Below are 16,278 nucleotides of genomic sequence, written 5' to 3'. Positions count from 1 at the left end.
AGCATCTGTTCTAATTCTTAACACTTCAGGTCACAATGTGTTTGCGTGTATGTGAGTGTGTGTGTGAGAGTGTGTCTTCACATATCAGCTGCAGCATTCTCACCTTGCCAGCCTCCTCTCTTGCTCATCAAGTGGTAATTGGTCAGGTAGTGATGGGTGTGACACAGCAGTTCGATATGTCAAACAGTGACAAATGATCAAGGGCTCTTCCCCATTCGGAGCCCATCCGGTGAGGATTTGAATGTTCCCTCTGCCAGATGTGCGTACAGTAAAGGGGGAGGGAGTGTGGTGTGTCTGCACTAATCAAGTTAAAAAGCCACTGATGTATTTTTCTTTTCTTCTTGGCATGACCTAAGCTTTATTTAATGTGGCAGTATTCATATCCAAAAGTGGTTTGCTGTTTTTTTTTTTTTTTTTTGTGGAGAACAGTGATTTTGAATTGTCAGAGTAGGAAAAGCTCATGTATAACCGATAACATCAATGATGACTCACCTAAGTGTCCAAGTAAAGCACGACAGCATGAAAGTGAGCCAGCATGCTTAATATCAGGAATACCCTGAAACGGAAGCAGCTAAATTGAATTCAGCCATCATTCATTTGATCATGTACACATGTGCTTTTCCTTCTGGGACATGTCAAAATGTCTTCTGTGAAAAAAAGGCCTGTTGCCCAAATATCAGCAATAGAATAATATAATTATTATATGCATAGACGATCTTCATTTGTGGAAGTACTGGATGCATTCTCATGGAACAGTTGGTGCCAACACTTTGATATGTAGTTGCCATTTTGAGTTGGGTATGTCACATTTACGAGTAAGGTCCTAGATTGTTTTTTAGCCACAAAATCCACATAAATCTCAATGTCCCTTTAAAGTCTCTCTGTGCTACTTCCTGCATGTTTAAAAGGGTGTCCAGGCCACGTTTCAACATCCACACATGACATCCAGATCCTTGATGCAACTTTTACTTTTTCAACACATTACTTTGTTTTTCTGCTGAAGCTTTTCCCCACATCCTCTGTTGGGGAGGAGGGTTTTACAACTTATTGAAAAAGTGATGTCAGTGCATATTATCTATTGTTTCATGCTGACATTGCTTTATAAAGGCAATATAGGCCAATATTCTGCACATTATGCAACTTTTTTTTTTAAGCATTTCCAATAACTAATTCATCTACAGATGGCATGTGTAACCACTTACACGGCTCGTCCCTTAGGATGCTAAGTATGAATGAGGTTCCTTGGTTGACTGGTGATATTAAAGTAATGACTGTGTACCGGCCGGTTCACACTATATGCTTTGCTTCTTACTTTACAGCGAGTCGAATGGTGGAGCAGTTGGAGGAATAACAATTTTGAGTTGATATGCAGTATGTGCCTCTAAACCAAAAGCCAAAACTACAGGTGCTGTATCCCACTATTCTTGTTGCTTGTCTTTTCTCTATGATGACTCCTCTTGCTGTCATGTTGACAGATACTGGTCGTATCCTGGGGTTACAAAAACACCTTGTTTCTGCTGTCAGGTGGATGTAGGAAGACAAATGACCAGAGAGACAAAGAAAGGCCATCACACACAAAATTGCAGAGCTTGGGTTTAAAAAGGAGCTACAGTGAGCTATTCCCACATTTTCTCAAGCACAGTGTCGGACAATCTCCAGCACAGATCTCCCAATCGTAGATGCATCACACGCACACTGAAATAAACCAGACTGCGAGAAGCTGTAAATGCTGATCTGCAAAGTCGGTTCACCGTATTCACTTTCAGTCCAAATAGTAATTTCGGCAAAGTCGTTCTCAATCTCCTTCCCTCTGGCTGTGACGAAACGCTGGTTCAATGGAGAGTGTCTAAAACAAGCAGTTCATTTAGCGCTTGGCTGAACCTGCCCTTTTAGTGCTCCGACAGGGCCTTGTCCTCAGCTCGCCCATCCTCTGCTGACTAGACGTCAGCAGAGCCAAGTGCTCTGCAGCAGGGTGTGGGATGTGGTGTTTTGTTTATACGCGTTTGAGTGTATTTGAGATGATTTAGTATCAGTGTGATGTGGTTGATTGATGCATGCGGTGTGTCCTTTGGAGAAAATGCAGGTTCCTCTTCATTCTCCTGAGAGATTCATCAGTATGACCTATTTTCCCCACTAAAGCCGTTTTTTCTCTCTCTCTCTCTCTCCCTCTCTCCCTCTCCCTCTCTCTCTCTATGTCTCTCTTGTTCTCTCTCTCTGTCTGAGCGCTGAAAGTGTCAGTCTGAACTCTTGATGATAGTTTGACCAAAACTATATTTTAATATTTTGTAACAATTGCTGTGTGTGTTTCAAATTAAGCATACCTCATTCATTATTTATTTGCCAAAGCCAAAGTCTTTACCTAAACACAACTATACTGGGTTTGTGTCGCAGGTATTACAGAAAGCAAGCATTTTAACACTGTTGGCACTGAACACACTTTTGCAAAACAAATGTAATATTGAGATTCTTGTCCGGCGATAGGGTTGAATTCGATTTGCTGAGACATGCACACATACAGGTAAATTGTACTGATCAGAGACTGTGTGATCAACAGGAATGTAGTAATCCAGAATGTAGTTCTTCGGGCCAAAACAAGGAATCAAGCCGCAGTCTAGTAGCTGTTGGTAAAGAAGGAGATCTCACCTCTACATCAGCTTACCAAGATGGAGTTCAGTTTAGCCCACAACCTCTCTTGTCTCAGAAGGCACTCTCCAATCAGTGTCACTTAAGCAGGGTTTGTCTGTTGTAATAGCCCTCTCTCTCTTACAGACCGATAGCTCGTCTGTGCTTTTGTTGAGGGTGTGTGTTAGTGGTGCTGACACTGCTCCATAGAAGAAGCATAGATTCGATGTGCACATATTTGTGTGAGTGTATGTTTGTGTCCGTCTAGTTGCAAATTGTCACTAGTGAAAAATGGATCGGTTGTGGGTACAGTTGCTGTCCCCAAGTATGTGCATCACTGAAGCTTCAGAGGCAGACACTCGCTGTCATAAAGGATGCTCCATCCCCGTCCTTGACACCACTCGCTATAAAAAGAAGGCCTGAATAATTGCCTTCCCTTGTGGCTATACAATGATGGCCTTACAGTAATGGTGCATTGATCTCCTCAATACATTAGGAGAGAAACGGGGACTGAAGTCAAATATGTTAGACCAGCCTGTCGCTGCCGGGGTTGTAATATGTTACAGAGCAGCTCGGTTGATTTTCCACCTGCTAATTTGAGTCTCTGGATAGACTGATAAAGGGCTGAGGAGATGTGAACCTGGGTTCCTCGCAAGACATGCTGTACGTCCACATGAGCCAGTGTGTGTGTTTTAACATTTTGTATATAACATCTTATGTCACACTGGATAGCCTTTCCCGGGGCGAGGGCAAGGTCACTGATCCCAGCGGCTTAATGAGGAGTGTTTGTGAATGCCATTGTGTCTTTATTAGCGTGGTACCAGATGTCTTAGAATGAGAGATTTAGCAGCAGTTTTCCACTGTAGCTAAGAATGTGACAAAAGCTCTTTCTCACACTTGTGTGTGTGTGTGTGTGTGAGAGATTGAGCATGTATGTGTTGTCATTTGCCCTTGTTCTGATACAAATTACACATAAAATCATCTGATGGACATATCTGCAAGGATGAAATAAAATAATTTTATTTGAAATATTGAAAAACAATATTCCTCTGGTTTCCCTGAAGCTTTTTATCCAAATGACATGAAACCGTCTTCAATTTTAGACCAATGAAGTTTATTTTACTCAAATAGATGCTCCAGAAAGTCCAGCAATGTGTCTTTGCGATGAAGCACATGATCAGGATCGTCGTCGCAATTTAGTTTTCTGCTTTTGAAACGTATACATTTGACGGTTGAAGTTGAACAGCAGTCCGTCATAAGCCAGGCCCTGAGCTGAACTGGAGGAATGAGTGACCTGCTGTGCGAGAGGAGAGACGCTCTGTCGATGAAGCTCAATAATAGAATGGACATAATTGTCTGGCCTTCTGAGTCATCCTTGCTCTTCCCACTGCCAGTGCTCTCCCATCTTGTTTAGACACTGCACTTAATGGACCTTCTCCTTCTGTCCATCTCCTCATCTGTCTCTGCTTCTCTCTCTCCCTCCCGGCATCCCTCGGTTTCAGTTGTATGGGCCTCTCCGTCACCCTTTCTTCACTTCTTGCCTTACGTCCCGTCTCACCTCACAAATAACAAATGTCGATCTGGGTTTCAAGCTAGCACAGTCCTTAACTTATGTCAGCTCCCTAACTGTAACACATTAATATAACGGTGCTACAAGTCCACAAATGATTTCACTCTCATGCTGTAAAGCTGTATTTGGATAAGGAACACGCACTAGTTAATGTACGTTTTGCAGCCAAGTGAAGTGTATTTACTGAACACACATGTGCCACATATTAAACCCTAAATCAAAGTAATGCGCAGAAACACAACATCTGTTATTTTGTGACAACCGTGTTTGTGTTTGTTGACAGACGGACCAGGCAGTTACACCTGCCTGCTTAATGCTGAATGCAAAAACAAGACTTTATCTCACTGATTTGATTGTCTATGAACTGGAGAGTAAAGCTACTGTACACTCAGCTGCATAGAGGGATGCAGATTCATGGTCATTTCGGAAGCTGTTGAATTGTGTAAAGGAAAAAGAGGACAGCTGTATACCTGTCCAGTGAAACGATCTAAATGTGTTTTGTACAGACGTTCATTCAAAAGCACATGTTAAAATGCTCTGTCCCTCTGTCTTCCTTCAGGGTTGTCTCAGCCTCGGCCCCCAGAGCAGCATCGCCTGTGCCTCTCCTCGTCCTCCCGTCTTGGACCAGCAGCTCAGCGTGGCGAGGCCAGGAAGGATGGGCAGGAAGCTGGACCTGTCGGGCCTGACTGACGATGAGGCGGAGCACGTCTTGAAAGTTGTCCAGCGGGACATGAAGCTGCGAAAGAATGAGGAGGAGAGGCTGAGGTGAGATTGGTTTCTCCTGCCTGCGCCCTTTTTCTAGTATTTTTACACATTAAAGGCGACACAGAGGCTACAGGGTGTTTGGAGAGGAGCTGATAAGGAGGGATGACATTCACCTGTGAACAGAAATGACCAGATATAGTGTTGTACAGCTCGCTCAGCTGACAAAGACTCTTAGGCCTTCTATATATTTTGTCTTGGGTTTTCCCCTCTACAACTTCATCTGCTTTTGCGTTCCTGTGTGTGAAATCTGAGACCTATTAATTAAAAAATACTACGAGTTTCAAGTGGTAAATCGCTTACTGTCGTAATTCTACACTACATATGCTGGCACGTAAACATATCGATCAATGCACCATGCTAGAATGCTTGACAGGCGTACCAACAGTAATGAAGGTTTGGGGCTTAGCGAACGGTCAACTGCACGGTTTGTTTTTTTAGAAAATAACAGTAAATCTGCACAAAATACTTCTTGGTAAATGTAATCCACCTGTTGGTGAACTAGGACAGCTTACTTGCAAATGATTAATTTTATCCTTTTTAATTGATTGATTTGGCGAGCAAGCAATTCTCAAGATCCGTGTTTATCTGGCGAGACATTCATGTTAGTAAATCCGGTAATTATTATCATTGGTATGTGTTCATGCATCCACAATATTCCTTTTTATTTGTCAGAGATTGTACTTGAAGTCTGTTGTTGTGACATCTGATTGAAAAGTGGAAGAATGCTTTCTAAACAAAGCGATTGCAGTCGTTTTTCTTGCAGGATTTCCAGTTGTTGGCTTTATTAAGGTACAGTCGGGGGCTGTAAGCAGGAAGATGCTTGTCTTGTACTTTCCCCTTGCGGGCTGTCAGGTCTGTGGGTGTCAGTGGGTCCGGGCCTCAAGGCTATGCTCTGGTGTCATAGCTTCTCACTTAACATGCGACAAGTGCTGGCCCCGGTCCTCCTCTTCGCCTCGCTGTCCTTCACTCCCTCCCTCCTCTCCCTGTGACAGCCTGTAGACGGAAGGGATTTGGTTCGGTTAACTTGCGACGGGCCTCCATGAGGGTTTGGTCATCAAATCGGTGGTCAAAACAGTGTGTCTGCTTTGTGTAGTTTCACCAGGACTACAGGGAGAAATTTTAGTATCACAACAAAATTCAAAATATGTCTTTCGCTGCATTTTAAGTGTGGTTGTACCCTATGATTTTGTAAACGCAAATATGCTCCTACCAACCAGGCCCCAGCACCAGCTATTTTCTTGTGGAGATTTGATGTCTTTCTTCAGATTTGAACGGCGATCCTCTGTGGTTTTGTGTTCTTGCCACAAGGGATTAGACTGCTTTACTCCGAGCACTGAACATCTTAGCTGTACTCTGAGGAGACTAGCAAAGTTGCCTCACCAACCAGAAAGCAGCCGTTGGTCTGCGCCTTTTTGAAACTCTACTTATTTTTCCCAGAATCTGTTTCATCGCAGAGATGATGTATTCCCAAATTACTGGGCTGTAAAATGTTCTCCCACCAAGCTGCCATGAATGATCAAAAAGTATTTATGCCTCTCGGGCTGTTATTACTGCTGTTTACTGCAAAGAAAAGATGAGCAGATTAATGCTGATAGGAGCAGGGAGACGCTGATGAGGCAACAGTTCTTCATAAAAGCAATCAGGCTCTGTGTTTGTAGCCTTATCGCTTTGTTGGGACTTGTTAAATGGTTTAAAAGCAAAGTTTCCAAAGTATTATTAGACGCAAGCTGAGAGTCAAATTAGGTTGCAGCTCAAAGTGCTCATGTGTTTTACGATCGCACAGATTTTTTTTCCTTCTTGTTTTTGTGTGTGTATTTACTGTTAGATGTTGTGTGTTTTCTGAAAACCTGATTGATCTTGACTCAGTATTAGCGCCTGTCACACTTCTTTGTTCTCTTTTTGTCATTTCTTCACAGCGATGTAAAAAGCCAGATCAGATCCTTAAACTAAGTAAAGGTATATCATACCAGACTGTAAAAATACTCCCATCAAAGTAAAAGTTCTGCCTCAGTATTTTACTCGAGCAAAAGTATGAACAAAATATATACCTTACATATCGGAAATAGTAGTACTTATTATACAGATTGTCGCCTTTCAGAATGTCGGAATGTTAAATCTTAATCACTGTGTAGTCTCATCTCACCAATGCATCATATCTCATAAGCCGATAATGTGTTTTGTGTTATCAGCAAAGTATTTGGCAACTATAGCTGGCAAAGAAAAGTGGCATAATACAGACAGGACTCGTAAAAAGTGTGCCAGATTTACAGTCCCTCGCCTTTCCCTTGATACATCCATGGCCTTTCTCTGATTGGCTGGAATACTGTCACTTTGTTTGTTTCCCATTTTCAGAGCCAGGGCTGTGTATGAGCACCAGCTCTTATTGTTCACTCGGAACGGACAGCAGCTTTCCTATGAAATGTAAAACCTTTATTGTATATGAATAGGTATATTAACGCTTGTGTACAGCAGATGATGGCTGAGTGTTTCAGTGGATGGCTCTCTCACTATGGGGTTTTTTCGCTTCCAATGCGTGGCGGACATTTGTTTTTCTTCCCTGAATGAAGTCAGCCCTGCAGAGTTGTAAATTACCCTGTTGAAGGATTCATGGGATAGTTTATAAGCCTCAGCTGGCAGTTTAAATGCTCTCATTTTAATTTTCTATCATGCTGAATAATAGGAAACGTAGAAACACTTAACTGATATTACCTTCTCTCTCATGAATTCTGATTGTGTCATAAATATGTAAATAAAGCGATGCACACAGCTATAAGCCTAGTTGTGGGTGTTCTTTACAGTTTTGTTGCTCAGCTAAAGTTTAAATGTGGGCTTAAATTGAGTTGACTTTTTTTTAAAAATTATATTATTTATTTTAAATAACTCATAATTTTTATTCTGATGACACACCGCTTTTACTGCACTTTTAAAAGTAGTCTGACTAACATAAATGATTTCCTGGCTTCTATTTTCAAATGAAGTGAAGATAAAGCTCATGTCTTTGGCCCGACTGTAAAAGCATCGAAACGACAATGCAGCAATGTACAATTTCAAAAGGTTCATTAGGAACAAACAATTGATTCTTCTCATTTTCGCACATAAAGGCCCTGCATGCCCTTAAATCACCTCCTCAAGTGTTTTCACTTACATGTTGTCTGGTCAGACCTCTCAGGACTGTGTGGGTATGAACCCATTGTGCTTGACTGACATCTCCCTGTTAGGTTTCCGTTACCTGTTAGGGCGGGACTATTACACATTTACCAATTTCATAGGCCTATTTTTCCTAGTAAGCACAGACGTACTGAATAAAATGAATGATGACTGTCACACTGTTAAGATTTACTGAGACGTTAATGTTGTTAGTAACACCTGTGCTTTTCCTACATTAAGTCAAAGCGTCTGCTGTGAATAACGCCTATAATACACAGACTTCAATGACCTCAGCTTTAGTAAATCCCATCACTTAAGTTTTTGACCATCAGTAGCGCTACAGAGAGATGTTTTTAAGACTGGCTACTCGATCTGTCACTATCCCGTGTGTGTTGACCGAGAAATGTACCAATATGCCAAAAAGGGCAAGGAAGAAGAAGACTGCTGGCAAGCAAACATGAATGTAAAGTATGTAGCTTTTTAAGTTTCAGATTCTACCATCTGCACTGTAAATGTTTAATGAGGAAGGAATTGCATTCGATATGTTTATTAGGCCCCCACACATACATAGACTACAATGCCTTTTCATTTTCAGTACATTTCTGAATTGTTGTGTGCATTCACACTTTAGGCGTCTCATTTCTGCTTCCCATTAGTTCGTGGGTGTCTCAGGAGCTCGGCTTAATAAAATGAAGGGAGACTGCTTGTGCCGTCTTTGCTCCTACACCTGGAATAGTTCACTTGTTTTACCTTTAGTTCCTTTGTTTCTACACACTGAAGTGTTGGCTGTTTTGCTCTCTCTTTGTATTCTTTTGTTTGTTGTGATATTTTCTGCCAATGGCTGCTTTAACTGTGAGCACATAGCTGTCTTTGGAATAGTGCTACGAAAGTAAATCTTCAGTAACTGCCTTTTATGCAACCTGGAGAGTGAGAGTGTGAGTCTGCCAATTAAAGAGAGTGAGCAGCTCAACCTCTGGCCTCGGCCGTCTCAGTGGCCATACAGCTGGAGTGGCTCATTATGGAGCAACAGGAGACTCAGGGGAGCGCAGACGTGGGCCTACTTAACAAACAGCGCAAGCACTACCAAGGGAGGTCAGACTTGGAAATGATTATAGATGGAAAAAGCTATCCACCACTGCCTCTGTGCGAGTGTTGAGAAAATGGCTGGAGCTCCAGCTATTGGTGACCCTAACAGGGTAATTTGCTCTTGGTGTTAGGAAGGATCACTTCACACACGTGTCTGGCAAGTTCTTGTATGGATAGGCCAATTACTGTTCCTGTAATGCTTACTCCAAAACAAATTTCAAATGCAGCTGTGGTAAGTCTATCCTTCCTGTACAATGGTCTGTGGATAAGTCTCAATTATTTGTGAGTTTGTAGGTCGATTCACTCCATAATCAGTCTCTCTCCATTGTTTTCTCTCTTTCTTTGTGCGCAGTAATTCCTGGCTCAAGAATATTTTGCATCAGCAGTTTTAATTAGTCAGTAAAATAGTGACTGTTTTTGTAATTAAATTGTGATGTTGTGTTCAGACAAGTGAACAGTAACCACAGGCATCTTTTTTATCTCATTATGTTTGAGTTAATCAAACCATCCGTCGCTTCTTTATACCAATCTTTGAGTCTGTACACTTCTATCTAACATGCCTCACGCATCCAAAGGCTCTAGCTTCTTTCTATCTTTTTCTTTATGTCGGCTGTTGTTTGTTTTAGCTCCGGTGAATGCGACAGGCAGGAAGGTACAGGGAGCAGGAGTCCCACTGGGAGGTTAGGAGAGAAGGTGGCAGACGATGTCACCCTGTCGGGGCAGGAGCCGACCTCTACTCTCTCCTGTGTTTATCCTCTTTGCTGTCTGTCTAGAGATGACACAAATGCACACCTGCTCAGCTATCCATACAGAAAGCCTTTAAAAAATTGTACCTCAGTACATCACAGCCGATAAATTGGTGTTTTTGAATTTCAGAGTACAAGCAGTCAGAGGATTTTGCCCTTCGTTACAGGACAGTCCCTTTGGGCTGCAGTGCAATCTACTTTATTATTATTATGATTATTATAGTATACTAAAATCAACTTTCAGGCCTAAGGTCATGTCCTTTCAAAGCATTGGCTCAGACTTATTGAACGCCCCTTCCCCAAATACAGTAAGTAGACCACTGTAGAATATTGAATAGTCTATGTATTAGCTTGTTTATTGGTTTGATGATGTGTTTTTGTAATGAAAGAGGTTTCCCAGACTCGTGAACTATTGACCTGAACTTCAGAAATCCTGCAATCGTGTAACGAGTCCAGCGCAGCTTTGCGGGTGCTTGAATAGCTCCATTGTGTTCAACAGACATGTATTATTCCTTGATTCTCTGAGGTGTTTATTCTGTGCTGTAATCCAGTGTCGGGTCGTATGTTAACATGTGACGTTATTTCACATGAAACGGCCCAAAGATGTGAGGTTGTAATGAGTAACTGCACACACACAAAGAAGAGTCTTAGCAACAAAACAGCTTCATGTGGCTGATCGTCTCACCTCCCTCCATCGGCAGCATGAATGAGTTTGTATGTAGCCAGGACAGCCGGTCTGGAAAGAGTTAATTTCTGTCTGCCTGTTGTTGTGGCAGGAGTGTTCTCTTGGCTGCGGTTCCCGTTCGGTGGGGATTAACTGTGTAACGTTATTGGTGTGGGTTATTTTTCAGAGTCATGTTGATGCGGGTTGTTTTTGATGTGGAAGTGCACTGTGTGTGTGTGTGTGTGTGTGTGTGTGTGTGTGTGCGTGTGTGTGCGTGTGTGTGCGTGTGTGTGCGTGCGTGTGTGTGTGTGTGCGTGTGTGTGTGTGCGCGCACAGTGAGCAGGAAGAACCAATCCTTTTGACCTTTTTTTCTGTAGCCACATTGGCAGGTGTATTACCCAGTGCATCTTTGTGATTCACGACATTTCATGGTCTGCCAGGGTAACATTATGATTAATACGGTGCCCTTTTATGCTCTCATTGATGGCCCCAAACTGTTTACAACTGCTCGACCTAATTCACTTTTTTCTTTTGTTTTTAGACTTTTGTTTCAAAAAAAAAAGGTGGAATAAAAATGTCTTTGTTTTTCCCTGAATACTCACTATGTCAGTACATCCACTGTAGTGTTTTTTAAAATTTCATCACAGCTGATTATGTACGTTTGTTTTGGTCTGACTTTATGCATTAGATGATTTAATAATGTCATGCTCTCATATGTGTTTCTGGTCGACAGGAAGGTGAGCAGATTTATAAAGGTCAAAGTGCAAATATTCTGCAAAAGGAAATATTTATTACTTGCATATTTCAAATGACAAATCAAGCACCCCCTCTACATTCCCTTTGCCGTTTTTGCAAGGAGGGTTTGAAAGCATATGGAAACAGAGTGAGTGTCTGATCAGCTTGCTTTCATGTGTTCAGGGCTGTTGGGGCGATCTGTACATCTGTCACAGACTCTGTGATTTCTAATTAGTCTTTAATATGGCCCTTAGTTGATGATGTTCAATATAATTAAACTTAATTAGCAGACAGAAATATAGCCCCCCTGACCACAGCAAATATACATGGGCATACTGTGTTCACTCTCTCTCACACACACACACACACACACACACACTGACGCCCATGTATCTGAGGTGCAGCAGCTCTTTGTAAGATAATACAGTCCAAACATTTGAATGGTCAAATATAAATATCTTTTAAATATCTTTCATCTACGATATTGAGGCTATGTTACTATTTAAATACTTAGTAATCTCTAGAAACAGATTCTGCCTCCACATGTAGAATCTGTAGGCAACGGGTCAAGATTTTGCCGTCCGAAGTATTCTGGTTTATGTTTGTAGTCTGAGTAGCATTGACCAATTACTGTATGTTGGAGAGCAGGCTTTGGTTGAATCCAGGTAAACAGTCTGTGTGGACAGCAGAGGTGGAATGCATTGGCTGAAATACAATGGGAACCCACCGGCTATCGCCTGACAAGGATTTAGCTTTTTATTGGATTCAAATTAGCTTGTAAACTAGCTATTTGGAAAACAAACAGGTCGCACACGTCGTCTCTCAACTCAAACTCCAGTCTCGCATTGGAAGTTGCTAATCGGACTGAAAACAATGAGCAGCGTGGATGATCTGTCAAGCAACACCGTTGTACTTGAGCACCATAAGAAGTTTGGCTCTAGAAATTCCTGAGAAGAAAGGCGTGTCTCTCTGGAGACATCCGTTTGCGCGTGCGCTGTGCATTCGCTCTAAACAGACGGTGGTTTACGGCGTCTGATGGAGGAAGATTCTGATTTCCCCTGAGTGTGACGAATCAGCAGCTGCGCAGTGCCTCCGTCCTCTGGAGCTGCTGAGCCCACAGGATCGGCTGATGAGATAGTGAAAAAATAATCCACCTCGGCTACTTGTGGAACAGTCGCTTTCATAGCTCATACATAGCTTGTTTCCAGCTGACCGAGTAGATAGGTTCCTCCTCAATAACCTTGCCTGCGTGGACGTGTACCTCTGTGCATGTGTTGCATTTTAGCCTTTGCTGACTGAGGTTCAAATGGAGGTGAACGGATCACTGCTCAGCCTTGTCTTCCTCCACATTAACGTGTGTGCATTCCCACCCAGATAGGAGTTATCTGCAGAAAGATTAAGACAGACTCTGAGCAATCCCTGAGCTGTAACGTTTCTGTTTGTCCAGGGCTGCAGTGATTACTTCTGCTGCTGGCCAAATGTCAAGGGCTGTTTTGAGTCAGAGGAAAATAGTTGGTTGCAACAGGAGGTTCCCTGTCTCCTGAATCTATGTAGTTTACGACCTCTCCCGTGTTTTTTTCCCCCCCATCTGTTCTATTTCTACCTCTCCATTTATCATTCAGATGTCCTCTCCTTAAATATCCCGTCGGTTTCTCTCTACCTCTGTAGATCCTCATTAGCAGTAGCCATGTTGTGTTGAGATGGCGGGTGGTGTTGGAAGAGCTGCTCTCTGTCCAGAGGGAGTGAGTGATGCTTGGCCTGACAGCAGGGAGGCCTTCCTTTTGTCTAAATAATTGCCACTCTTTTCTCACCCATGTCCGGCTCTTCAGAGACACAAGACTCATTTACCTCCCAAAGTGCCAAGTCATTCATCCCATGGGCCTTATCTCCTGCTTGACATTGAAGTGATTGAACTTCTGCCATCGGTGTTAATTACGAGGGCTTGTGCTGTTTGCACAAGGTGAGGCGAGGTTCAAGTGCTTGGACACGGACGGACCCACAGCTTAAGAGAGGGTCTGTCTTTATGGTAGTTCAAAACAAGAGAAAGGGAAGGGATCCCTGTGGGATTATAGTCTGTTTTAGAGGGGAGGAGGAAGACGAACGGTACACTCTGTGCACAGGTGCAGTCTGGCTCATTACAGAAAATGAATCCTCTTCCTTTTAGTGTAACCACTGCACTGTGTCAAGCCCTCTCTGTATTCAGGTAATGTTTTGTCTCTGTTCCGGTTGTCTTGCTCTTCCTCCGAGGTGTGTTTTCTGTCATTATTCCCTCAAAGCATTTAAATATGCTGTCTTACACTGAATGGTAATGTGGAAGAGGGGGAAATGGATGACTTTACATGTTGCTGCATCATGTGTTTTTAGAGTTAAGATCAGCAAAGGGCCCGTGGGAAAAAGTTTCATATATTTCTCTCCCCTTTTCATGTCGTTTTTCTTCAGAGATTTAGTAAATAATCTTAATGTAAGCAACATTTGCATACAATTAATGAATGTTTAATGTCATTATATACTTAATCAAAGTTAGTGCAATTAACAAAAACAATCTGGTCATCACTCTTGTAGAACAAGGATTTAGCGCATAAACATTTACTCTGTAATCTGTGAATCATTGAGTCATTTTTAAGCAAAAAGGCCAAACATTCACTGCTTCCAACTTCTCAAATGTGAGAATACGATGGTTTTCATTGTCAAATATCATTGTCAATTAAATATCTTTATGTCACCTTGGGAAAATTCTTTTTAGACATCTTAGAGACATAAACAGAAAAATAACCTGCTAATAATACAATAATGAAATACCAGTTTATTTGTAAATGTATGCATTTCATCTCCAGCTGCCACTTTGAAAATGTTGATATGTTATCCAAAGAAAGAATAAACAACTGACCTTTTCAGCCAAATTAGCTTAACGTTTGAAATATTTTAGTGTGCTGCAGATTTTAAAAGATTAAGTGGCATTGCCCTTACCGACATGGCTTATGGGCATGCCTCAGTTTGTGGACCAATTAGCTAGAAAATATTTCCTGTGAAGGCTCTTGAAGAAAGCAACACATCAGCTGAGGCTGGTTGGCAGCAGAGGTAATCTGTTTACATCACATCCTCGATGACGGAGCTGCGTTTGTAATACGTCACCCATTCTGCACACACCCCAGGACACACAAACGCATAAACACAAAATTAAATTAGTGCTGAGCTTTCCCTACAGTCCTGTGCTCCATCCTCCCAATTAGATGGATTCTCCCTCTGCTCCAGCATCTTTGACCCCAAACCTCAAGAGCTCTAATTTATGAGATGGATCTAATCAGATAAACCTCCATACGTGTGTAAAAAAACAACAGAGACTCGCTGTTGGAGTGTTTTACCTCATGTTAAAGACCTCTGGTTTATTTTGGATGGCCATTGATTATCATTTTCTCCTCCGCTGGATCTATACTGTGTTTGTGAGTGTGCGTGTTTTGGGGGTTGGATCTTACTGTCTCTCTTTGAGGAAATGGGCAGAGCGTGATCAATATCTGCCTCCTGTTCCTGTATTTCATCAGTCAACACAAAACAGTGGACGACACACTGTGATACTGTGTTCAGGGTTTCTTCTCTCTGCGTTGCTTTGCAGCTTTGACTGTTGCTGTACCTTTTAGCTTTTGGCCTTTTCTTTCCTTTATCAGTATAGCAGCAGATTGAACAGGAAAGAGGGAAAGAGAGAAGGGTATGCAGCAAAGGCCTCAGGTTGGATTCGGTAAGGACTCAGCCTTAGTGCATGAGCTACCAGGGCGCATAATAGTGTGTGTGTGTGTGTGTGTGTGTGTGTGTGTGTGTGTAATAAAGAACAACTTCTGTTTGTTTCGGTCAATGTTGCCATGGCAGTAGTGCATGAAGCCGATATGCTCATAAGGCTTTGGTGTGTATGGGCTCTCCCCTTTTATACTAAAGCCTAACACTAATGAGCTACATAAAGCACTCCCAATTAAAGCAAAGCCCCTTCATTTTCTGCTCTTTTCTCACACTCGTAAGGATTATGGACTTTACTTAAATCAGCTTTTAAAACACTTTTATGACTTAGTCCCGCTTTTATGTACGGTGACGGATTTTGGTCGTGCCCACTTTTAATGCTGGTGTTGCTTCTTATTATGGTTTCTCTACTTAAAATGTGATTTTATGGATCTTGTAATTCCTCTTTTACTATCCCTCTCTTCTTTTGCTTATTTTTAGCTCCTCGGGTGTTTTACTATTCTTGTTTGAAATGCCTGTAAAGCGCTTTATAAAAACTGCTAAGTGCATTAAAGGGTTTTTCTTGAGATGACGCTGCTGATGTTGATGATAATGGTAAATATTAGTTGAAATCATTTATATACTATATGATTAAAAAATAATAATCATTTTAAACACATATTTTAGAGTAAATGTAATAAGAAACCATTTCATTTCATCAGCCCCGTTAAAGCACTTCTGCCCACTGAAGCACTCGGTCTCTCTTCTCAGTTTTTACCCATAATCCCTTGCATTCATCAAACTGTGGCTTCTCAAAGTGTGACGTTTGACATCTTGACAGAATTCCGAAAACCTAATGAGTCTCTTGGTATTTGTTGACTTTTCACTTGTGTGTGTGTGTGTGTGTGTGTGTGTGTTTTCACTCACAGCTGAAACAGTCCCCGTGACAACTAAACAACTCTGCCTAAACTTCTCATGACCTTGGACCACAATCAGTGTAAATACAGAGGACATTCCAGATCATTACTACCTCCAGTTTATCCAAATTAAAGATGTCTTAAGTAAAGTGTTATTGTCAGAAACTTCACTAACCAGTCTCGCCCTCTAATCAAAGTAAGAAAATCCCTTAAACGTTAAGTAATGTTATCTCAAATATACAGAAATCTAGATTTAAAGACTTATTTATTACATAAACAATCACACTTGGAGCATTCAATGACATCCAGTAAACCAGAGAT

General features: G+C 41.8%; 1 protein-coding gene across 7 annotated transcripts in view; it reads left to right on the top strand.

Annotated features, from left to right (window-relative positions):
- myripb (myosin VIIA and Rab interacting protein b) overlaps positions 1-16,278 on the top strand; it is a 95,591-nt gene that overhangs the window by 1,116 nt on the left and 78,197 nt on the right. For all 7 annotated transcript variants that reach the window (XM_031849812.1, XM_031849809.1, XM_031849808.1 and 4 more), the window contains exon 2: positions 4,752-4,957. In XM_031849812.1, the coding sequence (XP_031705672.1) occupies positions 4,848-4,957 (110 nt within the window). In that variant the 5' untranslated portion in view covers positions 4,752-4,847. The remainder of the gene's footprint in view (positions 1-4,751; positions 4,958-16,278) is intronic.

This window comes from Anarrhichthys ocellatus, unplaced genomic scaffold (assembly GCF_004355925.1).
Source record: "Anarrhichthys ocellatus isolate YVR2014 unplaced genomic scaffold, GSC_Weel_1.0 scaffold10, whole genome shotgun sequence".
Taxonomy (NCBI): Eukaryota; Metazoa; Chordata; class Actinopteri; order Perciformes; family Anarhichadidae; genus Anarrhichthys; species Anarrhichthys ocellatus.
Note: the sequence above shows the minus strand (reverse complement) of the source record. Positions and strands in the feature narration are given on the sequence as shown.